The sequence below is a fragment of the Hemiscyllium ocellatum genome, unplaced genomic scaffold (genome assembly GCF_020745735.1).
Source record: "Hemiscyllium ocellatum isolate sHemOce1 unplaced genomic scaffold, sHemOce1.pat.X.cur. R7, whole genome shotgun sequence".
Lineage (NCBI taxonomy): Eukaryota > Metazoa > Chordata > Chondrichthyes > Orectolobiformes > Hemiscylliidae > Hemiscyllium > Hemiscyllium ocellatum.
Window position 1 is genome coordinate 276107 of NW_026867634.1, and position 27732 is coordinate 303838.

General features: G+C 43.1%; 1 protein-coding gene across 1 annotated transcript in view; it reads right to left on the bottom strand.

Moving 5' to 3' along the window:
- Window positions 1-12363, bottom strand: part of LOC132809163 (procathepsin L-like) — a 61206-nt gene extending 48843 nt beyond the window's left edge. Inside the window, exon 1 of the mRNA XM_060822521.1 lies at window positions 12213-12363. Coding sequence (XP_060678504.1) covers window positions 12213-12363 — 151 coding nt within the window. The remainder of the gene's footprint in view (window positions 1-12212) is intronic.
- Between the last annotated feature and the right edge of the window lie 15369 nt (window positions 12364-27732).

Genomic DNA, 27732 nt, shown 5'->3' on the forward strand with positions numbered 1-27732 from the left:
TCTCCAACCTCACAAATCTCTCTTCCTATGTAAAATTTCTCCAGGAGCACATTCTCCCTATTCCTCAAATCCCCAATCAGTCTCACAACCGTCCCTATCACGGTAAGTCCGCTCCAGCTTCATAACCCTCTGTATGTCTGTAATTCCCCATCAGTCTCACAAACCTCCCTGTCTCTGTAATCTCCCTCCAGTGTCATAATCCTACATATCACTGTAACACTGCGCCAGCCTCGCAAGCTTCCCTATCGCTGTTGCACCCTGCAGCTTCATAATTCTCTCTCTATCTGTAATCCACCTGCAGTCTCACAATTCCCCCATTTGTATATGCCCCTCCAGCATCAAAACGCTCCCTAACTCTGTAATCCCTCTCTCACCTCATAACCCTCTCGAATGCTGTAATAACTCTCCAGCTTCACGACTCCACTGGTAATTGTAACTCCCCTCCCTCCAGTCAGTCCACTTCCATATCTATGTCATACCCCCAGCCTCACAATGCTCCCGAACACTGTAATCTCCCTCCAGCCTCACAACAGTTCCTGTGTTCCTAATTGCCCTCCTGCCTCACAGCACTCCTTATATCGCTCATACTCCTCCCTATCTTAATTCTCCCTATCTCAGTAATGTCCACCCTGCCTCACAATGCTCCCTATCATTCTAATTCCTTTCCAGCCTTTTACTGTCCTGATATGTGTAATAGTAACAGCCTCACAAACCTCCCGATTTCTGTAATCCTCTTCCAGCATCACAACCATCCTATGTCTCTAATATCTCTCCAGCCTCAGAATCGTCCCGATCTATGTTATCCCCATACAGCCTCGCAACTTTTCCTATCTCGGTAATACCCTTCCAATTTCACAGCCATTTACTATTTCTTTAATCCCCTCGAATATCACGACCCTTCCTATCACCGTAATCCAGAGAATCCTCACAATTTTTCATCTTTTTGGAATGCTCCTCTATCTTCATAACCTTCCCCATTTGCAATCATCCTCCAGCTTCACAAGCTTCGTTATCTCTATAACAGGCCTCCAGCATTCACAAACATTCCTATGTCAGCAATCTCTCTCTAACCTCACAAATCATTCTCTATTTATAATCCCCATTCAACATCTCAACACTCCTACTCTGTACAACGCCACTCCAGTCAAACCGCCCTCCCTCTCGATATAATCACCACCAGCCGAACAACTCTTCCAGTCTCTGTTATCAATTCCCAGTTTCACAACCCTCCCTTTATCTGTAAATCAATTTTGCCTCAGAACAGTCCCTGTCGTTGCAATCGCCCTTCAGTCTCACAAACCTTCAGTCTGTGTAATCGTCTCCAACTCCACAACCCTCCCTATCACTGTAATTCACCTCCAGCCTCAAAACTTCCAATATTTTTCTTCCCCCTCAAGCCTCACAGCCCTCCCTATTTGTTTGAACATCCTCCAGCCTCACAACCCTCCCTATTTCTGTAATGACCCTTCATCCACAGAAACGTCCCTATCTCTGTAATACCGTGGCAGGCAAACAACCTTCCCAATCCCTGTAAGAGCCATTGCCATCTCACAACCCACTCTGTTCATGCAATCTCCTTCCAGCCCCACAAACTTCAATTACACTGTAAGCACGCTCCAGACGAAACATCCGGACTATCTCTGTTTCCCCTCCATTCTCACAACCCTCTATAACTGTGTAATGCACATCCAGATTCTCAACTCTCCCTATCCATGTAATAACCCTCCAGCCTCACCAACCTCACTGTATTTGTAATGAACTTTCAGCCTCACAACCTTGTTTAACTCTGTAATCCTCTCTCATCAACCTCCAGCTTCACAACGCTCCACATATCTGTAATCCACGTTCAGCCTTACAAACCTCTCTGTCCATGTAATACCTTTCCAGCCCACAACTCTCCAGAACTCTGTAATCTTGCAGATGACCAAATCTCCCTATAACTTTAATCTCCATCCAACCACACAACCGTCCCTAACTGTCTAATACCCCCCCAGCTTCACTGCCCTGTCTAATTCTGTAAATACCCTCCAGCTTCACCGCACTTTCTGTCTTTGTAATGACCCTCCAGATTCATAACTCTCCCTGTCTCTGCAATCCCCATCCAGCGTCAGAACCCCCATCTCTCTAAACCACCTGCAGCCAAACAACTTCCATCTCTCTGCAATCACCATCCAGCCTCACAGCATTACTTATTTCTGTAATCCGTCTTCAGCCACACAAACATCCCTATCCCTACAATTCCCCAGCCTTACAAAACTCCCTATTTCTATCATGCCCCCAGAATCCCAACCCTTTAAGCCTGCGTAAGCTTCCACCAGCCGCAAAACCCGCCCTATATCTGTAATCCCAATATCGCCACACACTCATTCCTCACTCTGAAATGTTCCTCCAGATTCACAATCATCACTATCTCTGAAATGCACCTCCAGCGTCAGTGTCACTTCCTGTTTTTTGTAAAGGTCGTCCAACATCTTTACCTTCGCTCGCATTGTAATACCTCTCCAGCCTCACAACCCTCCATATCTCTGTAATTCCCCTCCTTCATCCCAATCCTCCCAATCTCGGCACTGTCTCTCCAACCTTACAAAATTCCCTATTGCTGTGATTCCCCGGCAGCCAAAGAACCAGCCCTATCGCTCTAATCTCCGTTCAATCTGGCAAAGCCCCTTTCATTTCAACCCCCCTCCAACCTTACAACCCTCCCTATATCTTGAATCCCCCTGCAATCTGACAGCCGTGACTGTCTGTGTCATTCCCATTCAGCCTCACTAATTCTCTTTCACTATAATCCCCCTCCAGTCTCATAATGCTCCCTCTATATACACGGAATGGGATTATTTGGCGCCGCCCTTTGGCGCCGATCATTTGGCTCCGCCGTTGTGGCTCTAAATTATTTCAGCGCTCATTAATTTGGCTCTGAGCTGTTTTGGCTCCAATTCATAATTTTAAAAAGAAGTCTTGTGGAGACTGTAAGAAATTCGTTTTTATTGCATTGTGAGAAAAAAATCTAATTATTCTTTATTCATTATTTTTAATGTATTCATTATTTCTAAACTATTCATAATAAAAAAAAGTCTTCATTTTGCGACATTTATCAAGCGCATTTTGATTTGTCTCTCTTGCTTAGAATGTTTTCAGCCATTTCTGGTATGGGCTCTACAAGAAATGCAGCTTTACAAATCTCCCCAAATCTGTAACGAGTATCCAGCTTCACAATCCTCCCTATCTCTGTAACCCTTTTCTGCTAAACATCACTCCCTATGTCTGTAATTTCCCTCCAGCATCACAACATTCCATAATTCTGTAATCCCCCTCATGCTTCGCAATCCTCCCTCGTTTGGAATTACCTTCCTGCCCTAATAGTACTCGTCATTCCTTTAGTTCCTCTGCAGCCTCAGAATGCTCCTTACGTCTTTAATTCACCTCCGACATTACAAACCTACCTATCTCGGTAATCCTTCTCTGAAGTCACAACGGCCCCTGACACAGTAATCGTCCTCCAGCAAAACAACTGCCGGTATATCTACAATCCCTCTCTAGACCCACAAACTTCCCTATCACTGTAATTCGCCTCCAGGCTGAACAGTGCACCTATCCCTGTCATCCCGCTCCAGCATCACAAAACCTCCCTGACTATGCAACCCTCCTCCAGCATCACCACATCCATTTCTGTTTAAGAACATACCAGACTCTCAACCCTCCCAGGACATGTAACGCACCTCCAGCCAAAGAATCGTCCCTATTTATGAAATCCCTCCTCAAGGTAACAAACCTCCATATATCTGCCTGCAGCCACCCTATAATCTCTGCCCCTGTGATGCCCCTCCCACCTGACAAGTCTCCCCAGTCCTGACATCCCTCAACAGCCTCACAACCTTCGCTATTTCTGTCATGACCCTCCAGCTTCACAATCTTCGCTATCTCTATAATCCCCATTAGCCTCACAAACCTCCCTATCTATGAATTGTCCCCAGCCTCACAAACCTCCCTACAACTGCAATACCTATCCAGCCTCACAACATTCCCTAAACCTGCAATACTCCAACCAGATTCTCAATCCTGCCGATTTCTTTCGTCCCCTCCAGCATCACAGCCCGTTTGACTGTGTAATGTCCCTCCAGTCTCACTGCCCCCCCCCCGACCTCTGTCCACCTGCAGGACCACAGCTCTCCCAGTTCGTGTAATTCCTCTCCAGCCTCACACCTCTCTCTGTTTCTCTCATACCCCTCCAGCAGCAAAATCTTTCCTTTCTCTGCAATGCCCCTCCAGTCTCACAACACTCTCTATCTCCGTCATTGCTGTTGAAACGCATCACGCTTTTTATATCTGTAACCTCCTTCCAACCTCGCAAATCTCCCACTCTGGGTAATGCCAGTGCAGCTAATCCACCAGCACGATCGATGCAATAGCTCTCCAGTCTAACACAACTCCAGATCTCTGTAATTCCCCTTTAGCTTCGCAAGATTCCCTATATCTCTAATCCCCCATCAAGCATCCCAATTCTGACATCTGTGAAAGCCCCCTCCAGCCTCACGACCTTCTCTATCTCTGTAATCCATCACGAGCCTCTCGAAATTTCCTCATACTGAATTCCCCCTCCAACCTTACACTTCTCCCTATACCTTTAATATCTCACCAGCTTCACAATACTCCCCACACCTGTAATACCCATCCAGCCTCACAGACCTCCAAATTTCACGATTTGCCCTCTAGCATAACAGACCCTCGCATTGTTTAATGCCGCTTCAGCCTCACAGCACTCTATACCTTTGTAATCTCCTTCCGGCCTCAGAATTCCACCTGGCTCTCTAATCCACCAGCAGGCTCGTAGCTCTCCCTGTCACTGTGATTCCCTTTATCCTCACACCCCTGCCTATTTCTGTAATAGCCCTCCATGGTCACAAATTTCCCTATTTCTGAAACGCCCCTCTAGGCTCACAACGCTCCCTATCTCTCAATGTTCATTCAGTCTCACATGTTTCCTTATCTCTGTAATCATTCTCCAACCTCACCACCTTTCCTATATCTGTAATCCCTTCCAGCTTCTCAACCATCCCAGTGTATGTAATGTAATTACAGCAATCCACAGATTATCTATGCAATCTCGGTCTTCTAAAAAAAACTGCTGATCTCTGTAATGCCCCGTCAGCTTCACCAACCTCCCGATGTCTCCAACCTACTTCCAGTCTCACAAACCTTCCTTTATTTGTAATCATGCTGCAGCCCCATAATCCTTCCCACATCTGAATTCACGCTCTCGCCTCACAACCCTCCCTTTCTCTGCAAACCCCTCCAGCCTTACAACTCTCTGTGTCTGTGGAATCCCCATCTAGACCCTTAAAGCCACACATCTGTAATCCCTGTCTTCCTCTCAGTGCACTCACTCTGTGTAATTGCTGTCCAACCAAACCAACCTCCCGATTTATCTCTCCCTCGAAGCTAACGACTCTCCCTATCTCTTTAATCTTACTACAGCCTGACAAGTTTTGCTATGTCCGTAACACCTCCAGCATCATATCCCTCTCTATCCCTGTAATCCACTTCCAGCCTCAAATCATTCTCTATCTCAGTAATCCCCCACCTCCAGTCTCAACACCCTCTGTGAATGTAATCCTACTTCAGACTTAGAACCCTCTCAATTACTGTAATACCCCTCCATTCTCGCAACGTTCCCTATCAATGTAAATCACATTCAGCCTCGGAACTCTTGCCAACACTTTATCCTATGCCCAAGCTCACAATCATTCCAATGTCTGTGATCCCCTGAAGCCTCTGTCGCCTCTCCCTGAGTATAATGCATTCCAGCCAAACCACCCTCCTTCTCGATGTAACCTTTTCCAGCCTGACAACCACCTGATCTCTGAAATCCCCTTCAGCTTCAAAAACCTCCTTAGATTTGCACTTACCCTCCAACCTCTCAGCACTCCCAGAATGTAAATTGTTTCTGCTGCGAAATAAACCTACATATGAAATGTCCCAGTAGACGAACAGATTTTCCAATCTGTTTAATCCCCGCAGCATCATAACTCTCCTTATGATTGTAATACGCCTCCAGGCTCAAAAACCAAGGCTTTATCTCCACAAGGACTGTGTAGTGGTCGCACTTAATGATTCTGTCGCTGGTAGATGCATCTGCAGCTGGAGGATTATTAATGACCACGTCAAGTTTGTTTTTCCTTCTGAATTGTTAACATATCACCTGCTACAGAGCGAGTCGATCAGTTATGTCCATTACGAGCTATCTAGCTCGATCAGTAATTCGGCTACTGAGCTGCTCTTAATGCTGCACCCAGTACCGACACGCAGAGTACGATACACCATCAGTGCTTCCTCCAAGGTGTGTTCAAGATGGAGGAGTATTGATTCATCAGCTGAGGAGGATGGCATGACAGAATAAGCAGGAACCCTGATAATCTGAGTTCTGGAGTCACAGTTGAGTACTTCTGTCCGTATACCACTGTGCAGCCAACTCTGTCTGGCCTGCCATGCTGAAGAGACAGTAAAGTAATGGAAGGTGTGACCAACAGTGCAGTCGATCCGATCAGCAATGACTTGCTCAGCGACCCCCAGTTTGGGTTACATCAGGGCAACTCGGTTCCCGACCTTGTTACAGACTTAATTCACAAATTCATAAACACCCGAATTCCAGAAGTGAGATGAGGGTGACAGCCCAGTCCAGCACCAAGACAATCTGCTTCCACTTCAATGATATCATCCAACTCCAACATAGTTCCAGATCATTGACTGAAAGTCTCATCAATCCTAGTTTTATCCCGAAACTTAATTAGCTAAAACACTCTGAACCACCTTACCACATTCAGACTCCGGGTAATTTCAATAATATCGAAACTTTGGAGCCCCGGGTGCTCACTTGCAATAATAAACATGTGCATCCATTCGAAGGATTCAACTTATAAGTAATGTATTAAAATTCGCACCCTTGATTAAATTCCTGGCTGTAATCATCCCCATCTCCCCGCACTAAAACTGAGGTGCCCACTTGGTGAAACTAACAGATCACGACAAAGCATTTTGTTTCAGACGAATTACAATGTGTTTCTTCATTACTTCACTTGTGTGATATTACGTAAAGCTGCCAAAGCAACATGGTCTGGAATTCCAACCTTAACTCTCTCAAGTTCCTTTCCTCCATTCAGACATCCCTAAAACGGTGCTTACTTCGCAATGTTTTGAAACCTGACCCAATATCTCTATTTGTAGCCTTCTCACAAAATTTCTTAATAATATCTGTGAAATTATAAACTTGATTTTTAAAAAAGGAGCTGTTAATGGTTTGGACATGTACTGTCAACTCTTCACTATCGCTGGCTGAACGATCTGTAACTATTTCACCAACTGCGTTGTGAGACCACTTCCACTACTTAAGAAAATACAAGAAAGGGAAGCATCACCTTCTCCATATGTAACAGAGTTTTGGAATTGATCACTGGTATCTGAGGAGAGAGAAGCACAGTTGATATTTCAGAGAGTTCAAAATTAATTAGAGGGAATTAAAACGGTGCAGAATGTAACAGTCAAAAATGTAATGAAGATGCTCAATTTTTGTTAGAAAAAACATTTGACTGTCAAAGATGTTGTGGAAAGGATAATCTGTGTAGAGAGCAACACAAGGTCAGGTTCTATGCAGCAGTGTAGTATTCTTTTTCAAAAGGTCCGTGAAATTAACAGCAAAACACTAAACAGAGCTAACATATACCCATTATGAGAGACTGGGGAGTTAGATGTTGACAGGACGGTGATCAGGGAGCCCAGAGGGAAATCAGAACAAGATTGGATGTCATAGTGACATTGTCAAGAAAAGAAATCCAAAAGAAAACATCAATTTCTCCCAATTAAAATGTGCTCTGTGTGAATCGGGTTTTTCTCAGTGGGTTGGATTGTTAGTTTACAGACCAGTGCGCTGTCAACAGCGTGGGTTCAATTTCCATCACCAGTTTGAGGTTACCATGAAGACTTTCTTCCTAAACTTCTTCCCTCCCCTGAGGTCTGGTGACCCTTCGGTTAAAACACCAGCAGCCACTTCTGTCTAATGAGAGAGCAGACCCTATGTTTTGCTAATTATATGGCGACTCATCAACAAAATATCCTGCCCAGTCACACACCGCCAGGAAATCCTGCACATGCGTCCTGCTGAAACTTCCTCCTTACAACGTTGGCGGAAATGTGTGTATCCTACGGACATTGCCCGCAATAAGAATGGCGACAGTCACTCGGGCCTGTTGCCATTTGAAACGGTTTCCCGTTTGCTAAAAACACGGGAATGTGAACATCGAATTTGTGCTTTGCGTCAGCAGTAACTGCTTGATAAACAGGTCAGCCCAAACCAACACCATTTCACTCCCGCTTCTGGCTGTTTATTTCCGTCTATACCGTGTCCGAGCCCTCCACAGATTCTTGCGCATTTGTCACACTGACACTTCACTACCGGGGAGGGCGATCACAAAGATTAGTCTGTTCTCACCACTCATCTACTCTGGTGGGAGGAAGAGCCACACCTGCGTGGTTGTCCCGCCCGTACTCTGCCTTCCTATTGATCCCGCTGTGTCATCAACCACCCGTGTCCATTATGGACTAGAATTGTGCAGTGCTTCCTGGTTTTCCTGCTGTTCATCAGTTGCAAGAATGAGGATCCATTCCTACTACCTTAAAGTACGGCAATAACAGCAACTACTTGCATCGAATGGCGTCTTTCAATTCGTCAAATCTCCTGAGGCACTTCACAGATGATCAAAACGTTGATTAAAGAGAAGGATTTTAAGATACATTTTCAATGAGGTTAGAAAATGTTGGGGAGCTTATTCCAGAGGATTCTGTCCTCGGCTCCTCCAGTCGTGGAGTGATGTGGGTGAGGAATAGCTTTCGACGTAGGCAGTTAGTGGCTGGCCATATATGTTGTGTTATATCAGGCAATGTGATACAAGGCCTGGCGTCTGTGGTGAGGGAATATGAGATGGCTCTAATATTATTTCAGTGATTTCAAAAGGCTGCAGGCTCCACAAGCAGAAAATTACATGCTGTGCTTCCAACCTTTGCTGAACTTCGTTGAAACACTGCAGCAAACCTGAGACAGATGTGTCCACCAGTGAGGAGTTTGGGGTGTTAAAGTGACAGGTAACTGGAAGTTTAGGGACGTTTGTGTTCTGTGAGGTGGCGACCACATTCTGAGTCGCGAATGCAGTAGTGTTAAGTGCGAACTTGTAAAAGTGTGCTTCTTCAACTGGGAATTTTGTTTGGCTTCTTGGATACTGAGGAAGGAGAAGGTAAATGACCAATTATTGCACCTTCAGCGTTTTTAGAGGAAGATGCTGTTGTGTAAGCAAATGTTGGGAGTGGCGAAGGATTGAACCAGGGTGTTTGAGAGGTAAGGGTCCCTGCAGATGTTCGACAATGGCGCGGAGGGAAATATGTCTCTGAAAGTGGCATCTCGGATTTGGCAGAAGTGACTGCTGGTGATCTATATTCTGCCTGTAAAAAGAGACCTTTAGCTTCCTGTTGCCTACCACTTTCACAGAGTAATCCGGCTCACGCTTGCTGCAGTGCTCCAGCGAAGATCATCATAAGCTGGAACAGCAACATCTCATTTTCAGGTTGGGAAGCCTTCAGCTGTACACAATACCGAGTTCAATAATTTTAGGGCCTGATGTCCCCCTTATCGTCTCACCCAACCCAACCACCATGCCTTGTTATCCCATAGCCTACCATTACACACCACGTATGATTAGGTACAAACAGTCTCCATTATCAGCTGTTTACCCTCCCAGCCAGATCGTAAGTCAATCCTTTGCCACCTGTTCTTCTCACTCTATTCCCTCCTATCATTTACTCCTGAACCCTTCCCCCAATCTATGTTCTGGAGATGAAGCGGCATTTTCCCACTCTCATTTCCAAGGAGCGTCGTTGGATATAAAAAGATAATTCTAATTTGTTTTCACACATGCTGACAGACCTGCAGAGCTTTTTCCAGCAACTTCAGTTTTTGTTTCTGATTTTCAGCATCTGCAGTTCTTTTGATTTTAATTGAGCGGGAGCTTTTAATTTGAGTGTAAGAGCCTACATCATGCATTTGTAAATCCTCCCACACAAACACCATTTTTCTCCAGTCTCGGCTGTCTCTCATACTCCCCGCGACTCTCACTGAGTGCCTCCTCAGAGTGGCAATGCGCTGGCACATGGTTACGTCCCACACTGCTGGTCCCACGCTTCATTCAGAACCATTGGTTACAGTATATCAACACCTATCCTCATATTGGTCTGCAGCTAGCTTCAACCAACCATTGTGGGGTGAGTGTGGGTATCCACCCTCTCTCTGCCCTGGGATGAGCTAAATCATTCTGAGCGAATGGGGCAGTATCACAGAGCACAAGGGCTGTCTGCTATTCAGCCCATTGATGCTGCATTCTCTCTCTCTAGAGATGTTGTAAATCTGTCGTAACTCTCCTCAGATTTGTCCATATCCCTCCAAATACTTCATCAAATCGTTAAATTCCAAATAGTTTTTGAGAATAACTGCTGAATCTGCATCCAGCTGCTGTTCAGATTGATACAGATGTCCACAACCAACTGAATAAAATCAACTCCACCTTTTTATCTTGCATTATCTGGCAATTACTTGAAAGTAGATCCCAAAACGTGTGACAATTTCTCTATGTTTCTCTGAAAATTAAATATCCTGGAAACAAATCTAATCAAAATCACGGCTTTACCTTATCAGACCTAAGGTATATTATCTGACATTTTGCTACCTGTTCAGAAAAGGGAAAGCCATCTAAATTTTAATTTTGTTAGAGTCATGGTGGTATAATGCCACAGAAACAGACCTTCAGCCCACTCGTCCGTGCCAACTCGGCATCCTAATTTAATCCAAAATTTCCATATCCATACAGAGCCGTCCTATTCATTCACCGAAACAGATTACTTTAAAAGCTGTAATTGTACAAATGTCCACTGCTTCATCTGACAGCTAATTCCTAAATGGAACAGTTCAAATTGAAATCATTTTCCTTGGATGCCTTTTAAACTTTTCCTTTTCACCTGAAACCTATTCCCGCTAGCTTTGGACGCATCTAAATTGGATTGAGAAACTCTGGCTGTTCACCCATCCACGTTGCTGATGATTTCATAATCCTCTGTGAGGTCATCTCTCAGTCTCTGAGGCTCCAGAGAAAATGGCACTAATCTGTTTTGCCTCTTCCTGCAGCTCAAACCCTCCGAAACTGGCAACATCTTTATACATGTCTTCTGAAACTTTTCCATTTTAATAAAATCTTTCCTACATCAGGGAGACGAGAATTGAAAGCAGAATTCCAGATGTGGCTTAATGAATGCCGTGTAAAGCTGCTACATGATGTCACAACTTCCATATTCAATGTGTTGACCGATAAAGTCAGGCATAACAAACACTTACTTCAATATCTTACCAACCGGCGAATCCTCTTTCAAGACACTATGAATCTGCACTCCATTGTCACGTCTTTCAGCAACATCCCCCACGGTCTTATCAAGAAGAGTTCGAGTCATTCCTTGATTTGTCTTTGCAAAATGCAACACCTCACGTCGATTGAAATTAAACCCCGCCTACAGCTCCTTGGCTTATTTGAACTATCTGACCAAGGTACTCTGAGGTAACCTTAATCACTTTCTACGACTCATCCAATTTTGATGTCTTCTGTAAACTTACTAACCATACCACTTATATTCTCATTCATGTCAGTTATGTGAAAGCAATGAACCCAGCATTGTTCGTTGCCACACACTGTTAAAGTCACATCCCTCCAGTCCACAAAACATCCCACCATCACCACCCTTGGCCTCGCACCATCAAGAGAACTTTGTGAGCAAATGGATAGTTGTACTAACATGAATTCCATTTTATCGAACCTTGCTAGCTACTGTGTTTTGTGGAACCTTGTCGAATGTCTTTCTGAAGTGCATATGGACAACGTCCACAGCTCTGCCCTCACAAATCAACTTTGTCACTTCTTCAAAATACTCAATCAATTAGTGAGACATGATTTCCCACGCACAAAACCTTGTGAACTACCCCTTGCCTTTCAAATATATGTAAATCATACCACTCAGAATTCCTTCCAACAACATGCCTGCCACTGACGTCAGGCTCACTGTTCTACTTTTTCTTTCGGTTTTCCTTATTTCTTTCCTTAAATCATTACACCGTTCTTCTGTCAACTCACCAGTGGCTATCGATGAAAGTTCTGGGATACTCCTGGGTCCGAGGGATTGTTCCACCTTCATGCGTTTTAACACATCTAGTGCCTCCTCCTCGGTATAATGAACACTTTTCAAGTTATCACTATTTATTTCTCCAAACACTTTATCTTCCATAGCCTTCTCCAGAACAAAGCGACGAGGAATACTCGTTTAGGATCCTTCCAAGCTCCTATAGTTCCATGCATGGGTTTGTTGACCTTTAAGAATTTTATTCTCTTCCTAGCTTTAAAAAAAAATCCTAGATATACTTTTATAATCTCTTTAGATTCTCCACAAGCAATTTCCCAAAGCTATTGCACGTCCCCTTTTTGCTCTCGTGAATTCCATCGAGTGTTTCCTATAAAAGCGCCATTCTGGACTCCCAATTCATTTGCCATATCTGCTCCCCGGACGACCATTTCAAGTCCAGCGTGTTCCAGGTATCCACTTATTTCAACCGAACACAATTTCACATCCCACATGATCAACAATGCCCTCCAGTGCGTCCCCTCCACTTCACCCATTTCCTCCCTAGCAGCCGACGCTTCCAACTGTCACAAAGCCAGAACCTCACCCCCTGCTCCTCGTCTCCACCGCATCAATCTCTGGATACAACGCATCGTCCTTCACAATTTCCACCATCAACAAACAACGCCAACATTTTTATCTCCCATCCCTATTAACAGTCCACAGTGGCCATTCCTTATCGATACCGGTGTTAGGACCACGTCCACCAACACATCATCGACTCTCAGCAACTTCACTTGTTGTTTCTGGAGATGGAAAATCTATGCCAACACTTCATTCTCACCTCAGTCCAAGGCCCTAAATAATTATGTTACATCAGGCACTTCCAATCACCTCATCCAGTGCGTTTGGACACTGTGCAATTTAGCAATGGTAATTCATCTAATTTGGTGGAGACCATAGCACGTTGAGTAACCCCATGCAGGCACGGGGAGAATATGCCAGCTCCACACACACAGTCGGCTGAGTTTGGAATCAAGCCTATGCCCCTCGTGCAAATGTAGCAGTGCCAATCACTGAGCTACTGTACCGAGGAATCTATAATTAAGAATCGAGCGACGACCACTCAACCATTGTCGATTGTTGGACAAACTCATCTGGTTCAGGAATTTCCTTCAGGGAAGAAATTTGTAATCCTTACCTTGTCTGGCCAGTGTGGCGCCAGTCCCATAGTAATGCTTTTGTTTTTCACTGCCCTCTGTGAATGGTAATAAATGCAGACATAAACAGCGACCTCCTAATGTGATACATTAGGAGGTAAATCTGACAAACGGAATCAGAATTGTTTCTCGTACACAATTAACGAATACCTTCACATCCCAACCTTTAACATTATAACAAAGCAATCTAAGTTTGGAAAGTTAAAATCCTCGGTCATTACAATCTTATTATTATGACAGATAACTGAAATCTCCCTCTAAACATGCTTCTCAAATTCTGCTGTCTTTTCGGGCCATCTATATAACAATTCAAATCTTCACGGGACATATTCACAGTATTGTCCACATTACGTTTCATCGAAATGTCAAACCTGACTTTTCTTGCTCAGCTCTTTGCTCTTCCTATAATATTTAAACCCTGGAACATAAAGCTGTCAAACTCATTCATGCCTAATTCACATCTTTGGAATATCTATGCTATCCCAGTCCCATGTTCACTGTAATACACTGAGTTCACTTGCTTTACCTGATAGACGTTTTGCGTTGTAATAAATGCAGTGTAATTGGACAGTCCTGCCTCATTCTGTGTCTGCTCATGCATTACTTTAGTGATTCACTTCTGAACTGTACCAGGCTAACAGTTAACTCATTACCTACTCTCTCTCTGGATTTACACCCAATTCAATTAATGGTTCCGTGCCTCCCCAGGAAATTTTCCTGTCTTGACTTTTGACACTTTCCCATTCGAATGCTGCCCATTATTCTTATGCAGTTCCATCCGAACGCGGAAGAAATTACAACGACCCAAAATGTGAAACCTTCTCCCAATCAACAGGTTGCCAGCACTGCAGACATTTGCTCTATCTTGGTATTGCTACTTTCACTGGCACGTGACACAGGGAGTAATCCGAATATTACTGTTCATGAGGATTTTCTTTTTCCCTCCTCCCTAATTGACTGTATTTTCTGATCAGGACCTCATTCCTTTCTCTTCCTTAATCATTTGTACAAATGTACAACGATGTCCCACTTCCATGAGAATATTCGGCACCACCTCTGAAATATCCTTGGCTCTGCCACCAGGGAGGTACCACCTCAATCTGGTGTCTCGCGTTTAGCTGCAGAAACGGCGGTCGGTGCCGTTAAATAATGAGTCCCTTTTCAAAGATTGCTCTTCTGGAACCTGATATACCTCTCATCACAGTAGAGCGCGTCACACTGACAGGAATGTGTCTGTCAGTGCACCATCTCACTGAGACCGTATGACCGCCTACATTTTCTGAAACAGTATACTTCGTTGATATTGTGACAGCCGCAAGATACTCCTGCACGGTCTGCCTACATCTGCTTCCTTTCCCTGAGGTAACCTATCTACCTGACTCGGTCGGCAGCATCCTCTCATCCTGTCACATCGACTTGCTCCTGTCAATTCGTCATTGTTTTTCACTGCCGCTGCATCCATAATGTTTATTACAATTGCTGCATGACATTTTAAACATCGCATTCGCCGTGAATATTGCGCAATTGTGTTTTTCTGTCCTGCATAGTAACTGTTGACGTGTTGGCTGAGGGAGTTTTGTTCTGTCATTATTCTCAGAGGACACAGAAGTCTTGTTATTACTTTTGAGATTGTTTTAATGTAGTCAGTGCTTTGTGGGGAACCGTGAGTTCTTCGTATTGTTTGTATGCCAACGAATCGTCAGCTGAAGCTGATAGGTACACTGTTATTGCTAGAGACTTTGGATATCTGTTCCTCTCCTTTATGTCATGGTTATGGACTGTTATGGTATGTTATGGCACAATTGCTCTCAGTCTTGACAAGGCTCTCCTTGTGGATGTTGTGGTGTTTTAACTAAGGATCTGGTCTGTATGTGTATCCTTTCTCTATACTCTGGTAAGGAATGTTTGTTCCTCTGTTCATCCAGTATTTCTAAGAGTGGGAGTTCGTTGTTGTTCTCTCCGTCCCCTTTCTTTGGCTAAACGGTCAGAGTGGAAGAGTGTCTTCAATCACCCTGAATTATATAACAGTTCATATTTCATCAACTTCTATCCCTCCACATATTTTGAACAAACTCCAATCCAGACAACCCCAAGTTACCCTTGTAACCTCCTTCAGTCTCTACAAAATTTCTGGTCTGGATAGTGTCCTCCTCCAGTAATTGGAGACATAGAATCATGCAGCACAAAAGTCGACCCTTCATTCCAGCTGTCCACGCTAACCAGACTTCTGAAAGTGTTTGGCCTTCGAACCTTCTTCTCTCAATGTACATGCAGAAATGATTTTTCCATGTTGTAATTGTACTTGTATCTACCATTTTCTCTGGTAATCCGTTCCATATATGCACCACATTCTATGGATAATGTTGCCCCTCTGGTCCTTCTTAAAGACTTTGATCTGTTACCTCACATTTATACCCTTTAATTTTGGATTGGCTGAACCTCGGATATTCATTCTATATATTCCACGCATATCTTTATCATACATGTAAAGTCACCTCGTCGCCTCCTGTGCCAAAAGGCACTATTGTGGACAATATTGCAAACATCTCCAACTCATCTGCTCAATGGTTCTAATCAAAGGAAAATAGGTGTGGCCACTGCTGCTTTCATAACCTGTAGACGTTTGATACCACTTCCAATGGACAGTGTAAGTGCATCCCTTGGTATTTCTCTGTTTGACAACTCTGTCCAGGGCTGTACCATTAACTGTGTTAATACTCTCTGGATTTTTTTTAAATTAAAAAACTCCATCACAAGAATTAAGCTATACCTTTCACTACTTGGCCTAATGTCCCGGTTGATCAAGATCTCCTGCGATAACTGTATTCACTGCTTACATTCCCACTAATAATGGTGTCCACAAACGTAGTAACAATGACTCCCACGTTCCCAGCAAAATCACTTAATTAAATGATGCGCATTCTTGGACCAAATACCGACTCTTACGACACGCTGCTGGTCACAGGCATCCTGTCTTAAGAACAATCCACGATCACTAAATTCTTTCTCCTTTTGTCAAGTCAATTTTGTATCCAATTGGCTCAGTCTCCCTGATTCGTTGTGATGTAACTTTACGAACCAGTTTACTTTATTAAAGCTGTCAAAGGCGTTGCTGAAGGCAAAATATTCCAATATTTATCTGCCTTGTTACATGTTCTTTGTCGGCTCTTCAACAAACGGAAACCGATTTGGTAGGCATGATTTCCCACATGTGCAGCCATGATAACGGTCGGTAATCAGTCCTTGTCTTTCCAAATGTATGTAACTCAGAATGACTTCCAGCAGCTTACCAATCACTGACATCTGGTTCATCGGCCTGTGGTTCCCGAGCTTTCCCTTGGAGCTTTTGTTCAATAATGGCGCAGGATTATATTCAACGTTATTAAGTCATACAATGTGGCATCTGACCCTTTTGTTCAATGCCGACAATATCTACAATTAAACTCGTCCTACATGCCTGTTGCGTTCTCATGTTGGTCAAAACGTTTCCTTTTCAAATCCAGCTGCATTTTAATGGTGTAACTATGTCCACATTAACCCCTTCCTCGGAATGTTCATTCCACACACAAACCAAACTGTGTAATTATTTGATTCTCGTCATTTATTTTCATTTCTCTCCTGCAAACTAAAAACAATAAGAAGACCCGAGACTGGAAACACCCCCATCCTTGTGAAAAGACCCGTCATTATTTTATAAACTTCCTTATGGTCAGTTCTCAGCCTCCAGACTCTAGTGATAAATGTCCCGGCCTATCCAGCCTTTCTTTACAACTCAAACTTTCCATATGCATCAATTTTCTGGCAAATATGCTCTGAAACCTAAAAAGGTTAATAATATCGTTCCCATCATTATGAGGTTGGAGGATTGCACTGCACCATCAAGGGAGAATGAAAGCTGGTGTGACGTCAAGTGACTGGCTTCAAACAAAGAGTTCGCTAAAAAGATGAAAAATATAACATTTGGCTGTGGAACAAACAGCTGGGCAGAGTTGCTACGTCCCACCTCAATTCGAATTGAGCTAATCAGTATAAAGTATGCCCCAAGATACTAAAACCCAATTGAATTTGAATTCCACTGCTTTGGCGACATCAAAGCAATGAAACGATCCGATGCTTTGGGGCAAAACAATCAGGCAGTTTTATCAGTTAGCCAGGCTGGCAAGAAATACCATTCACAGAAAGCCAGTGGATCCAATCTGTCAGTCTCCCAAACATCTGCAAACTACTAAAACTCTCTAAATTCCTCACTATCCTACAAATAAATTCAATTCAGCACTCTCGAGTCTTCTTTTGTTAATCTCCGACAGAATTAACAACCTTTTATTTTGTTTTCTGTAAGCTCTGGATCTCATATTCCCGCAACTAAACTGTCTTTTGCTATCTCTAACCTCTTCCATCAACTCGATCCAACTATACTACTCTTTCCTTCTCCAATAGGAGGAAGGCCTTTTCCAGACAGGGATGCTTCTCGGGTTTAGAGGATGTCCAATCGTCCAAAATGGATGGTTTACTCCTGAACCAAACCTGAAACCAATTTCCATGAGGTAGATTTTGTTACTGTTGTTCGAGAGGTTTTAAACTAATGTGGCATGGGACTGGGAACCAGAAGAGAAAACAAGTTGGCAGCGATATGGAAACAGGAGATTGTAAGAATTATGAAGATAGCATTCATAAAGGGAAGAGTAGGTACAGAGCCGATGAGCACAAAAAGGCTGATGATCTGAAATGCATCTACTTTAATGTAAGGAGCATAATGTCTAAGGCAGATGAACTGAGGGCTTGGTTTGGTGTCTGGGAGTATGATGTTATTGCAATCACAGTGAATTGGTTGATGGAAGGGCATGTGGATTGGCAACTAAATGTTTCAGGATATGGACTCTTCAGACAGGACATGAAGGGATGTAAAACGGGGGTGGAGTTGCATTGCTGGTCAGGGACAATATCATGGCTGTGCTAAAGGAGGATACAATGAAGGGCGTGCGTATTGAGGCTTGATGGATGGAGGAGAGAAATAAGAAGGATACAGTTATATTCTTGGGACTGTATTACAGGCCTCCCACCAGTGAGCGTGAGATAGAAGAACAAATGGAGAAACACATTACAGAAAGATGTAGAGGCAACAGGTTAGTTGTAATGGGAGACTTTAATTTTTACTACATTGACTGGGATACATTTAACGTCAGAGGTCTGGATGGGGTACAATTTGTAAGAAGTGCTCATGCCAGTTTTCTGGAGCAGCTTGTGAATAGTCCGACTTGGGAAGGGGCCGTATTACTCCTGGGACTTGGGAATGTGCCAGGACAAGTGGTAAAAGTTGCGGTGCAGGATTTCTTTGGGAAGAGATGTCACAATTCTGTAAGTTATCGAATACACGTGGATAAAGAAGAGAGTGATCCTGAGGGAAGAGTACTAAACTGGGCCCAGGCCAATGAAATAAAAATTAGGCAGGAGCTCGGAAAAACGGAATGGACACAGCCATTTGAATGGATGTTCACATTTGAGATGTGGGATGCTTTCAAAGAACGGGTAAAGATAGTGCAGGATATACATGTCCCGCTGAAGGCAGGAACGGCAGAATTCATGAACTGAAGATGACAGGAGAAATTGTACGAGCAGCCAAGAGGAAAAATGAAGAGTACATAAGGTCTGGACAGCTAAGAACAGAACGGGCCGTGGCGGAGTATCGGAAGAGTAGAACAAGTCTTAGGTGAGGAATCAAGCGGGCTAAAAGCGGTCACGAACTAGCTTTAGCGAGCAGTATTAAGGAGAATCATTTTATTTTGTAAGAAGCATACGGGTAATTCGGGAAAAAGAAGGTCACTGAAGGACAATGACGAAAGGCTGTGTGTCGACTCTGAGAGAATGGGTGAGATTCTGAATGATTGCTTTCCATCAGTGTTCACTATGGGGAAGAAAATGATGTATTTTGAGATTGGAGATAGAAATTTGATTAGTCTGGATCACGGTAGCATAAGTAGGGAAGATGTGTTGGGTAGGGTTGAGATTATTAAGGTGGGCAAATACCTCGGGCAGGATGGGATATATTCCAGGTTGCTGAAGAAGGCGAGGGAGGAAATTGTTGTGGCCCTGACAGATATCTTTGTAGCATCCTTAAATACAGGTGACGTGCCAGATGACTGGAAGATTGCTAATGTTGGACCCCTCTACAAGAAGGGTAGTAGGGATGTTCCGGCTAACTACATACCAGTGAGCCTGAAGTCGGGGATGGGGAATTTGCTGGAGAGGTTACTGAGGGACAGTATTCATTTATATTTACAAAAGAGGAGAGGATAAATGGTTTTGTGCGGGAGAGATCGTGGCTTACCAACTTAAAAGAGTTCTTTGAGGAAGTGACCAAGTTGAGAGAAGAAGGAAGCGCTGTTGATGTCATATACACATCGATTTTTGAAAGGAGTTTCATAAGGTTTCTCATTGTAAAGTGGTAGACAAAGTGAAGTCACATGGTCCGCAGGGTTTTCTAGCTAGGTGGACAAAGAACAGGCTAATTAACAGGAGACAGGGAATAGTGGTTGAAGGGAGTTTATCGAAATTGAGAAAGGTGGCAAATGGTTTCCACAGGGGTCAGTGTTGGGGTCACTCTTGTTTGCAATATATATAAATGATCTGAAAGAGGGCACTGTTGGTATGGTCATCAAGTTTGCAGATGACACAGAAATTGGAGGTGTAGCAGAGAGCATAATGGACTGTCAGAGAATACAGTAGGATATCGATAAACTGGAGAGTTGGGCAGAAAAGTAGCAGATGGTTTCCAATCCAGACAAATGTGAGTTGATGCATTTATGCAAGACTAATTCTAGGGCGAATTGTACAATGAATGGAAGACTCTCCGGAAAAGTTGATGGGCAGAGAGATCTGGGAGTGTTCGTCCATTGTGCACTGAAGATTGCTGCACAGGTGGATGGAGTGGTCAAGAAGGCATACATTATGCTTGACTTCATTGGACGGGTATTGAACATAAGAGCTGGCAATTGATATTAAAATTTTACAAGACATTGTCTTGGCTGCAGTTTGAATACTGTGTACTGTTCTGGTCACCACATTGCCAAAAGGATGTGGACACTTTGGATAGGGTACAGAGACGTTTCCCGAGGATGTTGTCTGGTATCGAAGGTGCTATCTGTGAAGAGAGTTTGAGTAGTTTAGGTTTATTTTAATTTGAGAATAGGAGATTATAGGGAGACGTGACGAAGGTTTACGAAATCATGAATGGTATAGACAGAGCGAATACAGACAAGTTTTTTCCTAGGGTGAATATTTCAATAACGAGTGATCACGCTTTCAAGGTGAGAGGTGAAAAGTTTAAAGGGGATACACGCGGCAAGTACTTCACCCAGAGTGTGGTGGGTGTATAGAACGCGTTGCCAGCAGAGGTGATAGAGGCAGGTACTCTAGATTCATTTAAGATGTGTCTGGACAGATGCATGAGTAGATGGGGAGCAGAAGGATACAGGTGCTTAGCAATTGACTAACAAGTTCAGAGAGTACATTTGAATCTGCTCAGGATTGAGGGCCGAAGGGCATGTTCCTGGGCTGTACATTGAATTTGCTCTTTCTTTCTTCTCTGAAAACTGTGGTGCTGAAAAAAAACACAGTTGGTCAGCCAGCTTGTGAAGCGAGGGAACGTTAACATTTCAACCATAGATTTATCATTTAGGAACGAAGTGGTTGTCCAAGCGGCTGAGAGATAAATGGGAGGGAGATAGTTCTCGGGTGAAGGTAGCTGGGAATGCGAAAAGTAGATAGATGTCGGGTCCATGATGATATGTTGGAACTGATGATTGAACGGATGGGGTCAGGAAAATGGATAGGTCGGATAGTTCAAGTGGGTGATGCTAATTTTGAAGTTTGGATCTTGGATTGAAAAGTGGGGAAATTCAATTCCCTGATTACACATCTATGACTCATGATAAGCCTTAAACATTGCTATTTATCTTCTTCCATATCAGTGCTCTGCAGGTACTTTCACATTCTGGAATAGAAAAAAAAAGCTTCACTCCTCATGTCTGCTAGAATCTTTCCACCTTTTTCCTGTGGCTGCTCGGAATGGATAGTTCTACCTTCCTTAAAATGTTATATGTTTACCACGTAGGTCCATAACCATTGATGTCCAACTTAAAGTAAGCAAACTTTATCCAGTTTCTCAACAGGCATTTCATTCTGCAAACCAGAGAACATCCTTTGAACGTTTTTCAAATTGTCTCCAAAACCTCTAGATTCTTTTGCTGATCTGATAACTAGTCCTGTCCATAACATTCCAAATGTAGCCGACATAAAGTTCTATGCAGCTGCAACACGACATGCCAAATATACACTTTGTGCTCTGGTGGTTGTACGAAAATATGCAATAGTCCCTCTTAACCACCCTGTCCACCTGTCTTGCCCATTTCAGTGAACTGTGGATCTGCACGTCTCGCTACTTAGAGCTCTTCAATTTATTGCATACTTCTCTCCTGCAGCTGACCTTTTAAATGCATTACCTTGCATTTGCCCAGATTAACTGATACCTTGCTTTTTTCCACCCAAGTCTCCGTCTGACCTATATCTTGTTGCATCGTCTGGCAATCCTCCTTATAATCCGCAACACACTCAAACTATTCAGCGATCTCCAGTCACAAACCCACCCTCTTCACAACGCCTCTTTATTTTTTTTTCCATCTGAATGACGAAACGCTAATCCCATTTGACTTCACCTACTGTATGCGTGTGCCACAAGGAAAAATATCAAAGGTCGTGCTAACGTCCATCCGGCCAACATCCAGCCCAATGGCCTCATCAGCCACCTTTGTCTCTTTCTTAAAACATTGTTCAAGTTTATAAGACACGACCTTGCCAAACACAAAGCCATGGTGCTTTCGCTAATATATCTACATGTCTTGCAAATGCGAGTCAATCCTATCTCTAAGTCTCTCGTACCACTCACGTAAGCCTCATGAACTGAAATTAGAATGTTTAACTCTGTAGCCCTTCTTCAACAAACAAGCAACATTAGCTGTCTTCCAGTTGTCTGGAATATCTCTTGTAACTGAAGAGAAAGCAAAGTGCTTGCACAGGGCCCCAGTTACTAACACCTGCTTTTCCGTCATAATTCTGGGATTTCTTCCATCCGATCCCAGACACATCTCTACATTAATGCTTTTCAAATCACCTGGCACATCCTCGTGTTTTATTTTTAACATCAAAATGCTCTGGACTATCAACAACTTCTTCTCTTGACTCAATACCAACATATCGTTCTCCTATGTGAGTACCTACGCAAAACGTTCCTTAAGGACTTAATCCACTTCCTCCAGTTCCATATATTAATACCTTGCTCTGTCATCGAGTGTACCTACCGTTTCCGTGATTATCCTGTTAATACTGATAAATACGTGTTGGATTTTCCTGAATCCTGTTTGCTGAAGACATTTTATTGTGCGTTTTAGCTCTCTGAAATAGTTGTTTACATTTTTCCAGTTTTTGTTTGAAGATGTCTTGTGGCCTCATGCAGTCGCCATTTTCCAAAAATTAGATGGGCTTTCTTTTTTACTTTTTGACTGACCTCACAATTGATCTTGTCATCAAATGTTCCCAAATTTGCCGTTATGCTATCCTGTCTCTAATGCTAGATGTCGTATTCCTAAATGCAACAACGTCATAAAATGTCTGAAGGGGTTCTCAGACAATTCTCCCAGATTCTCCTAGTAGTAGACTCACCTACCTTCAGGGCATTTCAATGATCATTGCAAAATACACATCGAGGAAAACATAATTATGTAGGCTAGATATTTTTGAGATTGGATCCACTGGTCAGTGCAACATCGAGGGTCGATGAGCCAGTACTGAAATCGAGAAGTCTGTGGGCTATGGTCCCTTCATAACTATAGCCGTAGGGAGGTCCCTTTAACCTTCAAATAAAATTAAAATAAGTTACAAATCTTCTGCATCTATATTTGGGTTCCATTGTTTGCTTCTTATGCTCCTTACTAAGCTTATTCTTGTTTGCTGTAATGGAAAGAAATCTCGTGAAGCTTACTTGCTGTTTCTTGCCAGCATCATCTCACTCACACAGTTGCTTTCTAATTTCGTTTTCGATTTCACTCCTTCACATTCCACACACCCCTCAACTTTCTGTTGTATTGAGTACACATTGTCTGATGTAAACTTGGCTGTTCTCTCTCTCTCTGTCACTCGACTTTCAGTGTGCTCTGTATTTGGCAGCCAGACCATTTTTATTTTGTGACAACACATGTTCTGGCAACCGTGTTAATTTCCTGTGAGAATACCTTCTCTGCTCTGATTCTGATTTATTGTCTCGTTCATGTTTCTTGTTCGCTTGAATGAAATCGCTTTTTGGCTTAACAAAGTTATAGAAGACCATACTGAGACTTTATCTCTTCGTCGAGACTTATCCTTCACCATACTTACATTGGAATCAAATTAATTTGATCAGTATTCCCTAAAAATTGTCTTTTAACTTCTAGATGGCAGTGACAATGTGCGTTGAAGGTACTGCATAAGATGTGAAATGAAACTCAAACCTACTGTTGAATGAAGGTGCTAGAGGGAGTGACTGTGGACAGGGTCTATTCAAGTTGGCTGTTTCGTCTGTAGTTGTTCAAAATCTTTGAGTACTGCTGGAGCTGAATTCATTCAGGCAATTGGAGATCATTCCATCATCTTCCTGACTTTGACCTCAAAGATAATGGACAGAGTTCGGCAAGACAGGAGAAATGTTACTAGCTGCAGGATTCATATCTTCTGATCTGATATTCTTACCATCATAGTTGTATAGTATTTGATAAACTAGAGAATGTTAATATCATGGGATTCAGCAATGGCAATGGATGTTGAATGGCAAAGGCGAGCTGGTTTATGATGGCCATTGCCAGATATATTTGAGCACAAATGTAGCTTGTCACTTGACAGCCTAATCCTGACTGCTGTCCAAGTATTAATGCTATTTGGTTGGTTTTGTGATCTGAGGAGTTGAGAATTATAAACTCATGAAGAAAAATCATTTTATCTCTGACCGATTGAAGAAGGACTATGAAGATAGTTGGTTTTGTAATGTACATGACGCCTTTGCTCTTCTAGATGGCAGTGGGTTTAGAAGTTGCAGGTGCAATGAATCTTATAGATGGTATACACTACTACATCAGTGGTTGAGGGAATGGATGTTTGTGAAAGTCACAGCAATTAGAAATGCTGGTTGTGTCCTGGGTTATTCGTGGAATGCAATCCATCACAGGCATTGGGTAGTCGGCAGTTGAGTTCCTCACTGCCGAACTCATGGCTATTGAAGTTTAGATTTGAGTTGTGCTGGGAAAGCGCAGCAGGTCAGGCATCATGCAAGGAGCAGGATTCCTGATGAAAGGCGTTTTTCAGAAACGTCGAGTTTCCTGCTCCTCGGACGCTGCTTGAACTGATGTGCTTTTCCAGCACCACTCTAATCTAAAGTTTGGTTTCTAGCATCTGCAGTCCTCACTTTTACCTCCTGGCTCTTGTAGACAACGTTATGCAGATGGCGATGCCTGGGCAATCTCTGATCATGACAGCAACTAGGATACTGATTGACACCATATTCAGATATGAATGATGGAAATAATATTGAAAATCACAGTATAATGAGTGGAGTCTTTATTGTCTTATTTGTGTAATATTTTTGTGACCTGAACGTTACTTCATGTTTTTAGACAAAAAGTGGAAATTTCCAAGACTTGTTGCATTGAGCATGTACTGTTCCAGAAATGGAATAATCGATGAAAATTCCCAGTCTGATCTGATTATGGAGAGGTGGTCATTGCAGCAGTTGCGAATGATTGAGCCGAGAACACTCTCTTTCGTGCGGAAGAGCTGCAGTATTGTTCTGCCTTGATGTTCAGAGTAATTAGCCTCAATGCTCCTTTGGGATTTTCCTCTATTGAACGAAGCTTGCAATGGGGTCAGGAGCTGAGTGACCTTGATGGGACATTGACTTAACATCACTGAGCAGGTTATTGCTGATAGATCACATTATAGCTGACACTTTCCTTCATATTTAAATGGCACACCGCCCACCAATGGGTCAATGTCTGGCTGCTGTCCAAGTGCCTGTTATTGATTACAGGACTATTTGTGCAATTTGTCACATGGTTGGGAAATGTCAGTGTTCTTGCTGGAATGGAACAGTTTGGTTAGGACGTGGCAATTTCAGGACTTAAATCACAGTTTCCAGTGTTTCCCCCTATTTCCTAACGCTGTGTGGAATGAATCGAATTGACTTACTATTGGGCTGTGTGATGCTGTGGCCCATTGAAGGATACTGTCATAGATCATCCGCTCAGCCCTTTTAGCTGAAGATTGTTGCGGATGCAGGACTTTTTCTCCTGCTATGTTGTTCTCCCTCATAACGGCAGATTTCCTTTTATTTGGAGAGCAGGCTCATCCTCCGATTTTGCTTTCATTATATCCTATAATTTCTGTATGAATGTGGCAGGAACGCACTAACAGATCTGAACCATTGATGGTGGGATCAGGGAGCTTTTTCTGTCATTGCTACCTGTGGTATTCAGCATGAAAGTCATTCTGTGTGTATGTGAAGACAACAGCTTCGCTAGGTTGTCCCTTCATGCCCATGTCTGCCTGGTGCTGCTACTGACATGTCCTAATGCTCGTTGAACCAAAGCAAATCCCTGAATTGATGGTACCTGTAGACTAGGAGATACGTCGGGTCATGTGATTGCAGTCTGAACGAGTTGTTCAGAGTATGATTCTGCTGCTGTCCATGGCCCACTGCCCCTCATTGACGCCTCATCGAATGTTGCACGATCTGTTTGAAGTCTGTCCCAGCCAGAACACAGGTTGCTGCATAAAATGTTGGGGAAGGGTCTACCAAATGTGAAGATGGCCAATATTCCCCACAAGGATAGTGCATTGCCCATTCTTACCGATACATTAAATAGGGAGGTGTACTTGCAGCAGGCAGATTGATGATGATGAGCTCAAGTATATGTTTCCCTTTTATTGATTTCCTTATAACCTATCACAGAGCACTCGAGTAGCCACAGGATGATGCCTCAATGCTGCACACGGTATTGACTGTTCCCAAGGAGCTGCCCCCCTCTGCCTGGCTGTGTCATGTCAGTGGGACAGAACTTCCGAGAGAGGATATTGATGCTGCCTGATGCATATCCCTTTTCAATGAATCCTCTGTTCCCGTTACTGTCTGCATTTTGCTTGATTAGTCTGTGTGAAAAATATGGTAGGTTACTTTCACATGCTGTTCAATGAAGAGTTAATAACACTTTATTTCTTAAAAATTTTAAGACAAACCAAAGTGCATTATCTTTCAGTTAAAAATTATTGGAATTAACATTAATTAAACTACTAGAGTACACAGCGAAATATTGTACAATTCAGTGACTGTAGTAATCAGCAGATTCATTTCGGGTCAGTGAACACGCCATCTTGCAGTCAGCAAAGCTGTTGAAAATGACTTTGTAAAATGGTTGAATTCAGACACGGTGCTCCTCGGCCTCGCCACTGCCTCCAACCCACTGGCCATCACCGAAATCTGCCCGGAGAGCTTCCGAACTGAAACAGGACAGTTATTCACACATTCTGTGACAACAGACCAGTTGGAGACATACCTGAACATCAGGGAAATATGTGGGGTGGACTGGCCAATTGACTAGCATAGGGCTGGTCGTTGGTGTAAATGAAGTACATTTATAAATCTCATCTGACAGCAAGCATGTCCCGCGCGTTTATCTCTTCTGGTATGCCACCTGAATTCTGTAATTCTGCACATTAAATCCGATCCTGAATGAAGGTGTTATGCATGTGATGAATATCTGCAGCATTTGATAATTATGTTGTATCCTTCGTAAACCATATCCAGTGTATGTCAGTTCCACCACATCAGAATTGAAGCAGAATTATGGAACTCCATTGTTGTCAGCATGGTCCAAACCCAACCTCTTTGTGGGCGACTGAGTTGGAAACGTCTGCACAGTATTATTTGTAGAATTGTTCTGGCAATTAAAAGCAAAGTCACTCTACACAAGGTTCAACATCCATGGATAGCCCCTACTTTTCGATTATTCAATATGCACAAAAAATCCACTTATTCAGTTTACTTTTATGACTCAATACGATGAAAAGAATGCACAAATTACAGTGAGGGGTTTTGAAATGAGTCAGGTTATCACACTCAAGAATTAATTATTGTTGTGTGCTCTCTGTATTGAAAAGAAATCTGCTGAAGGTTACTTATTGCTGCTTGACAGCATCATTTCACTCACTGTTTATAATTTCGTTTTGGATTTCACCCCTCCAC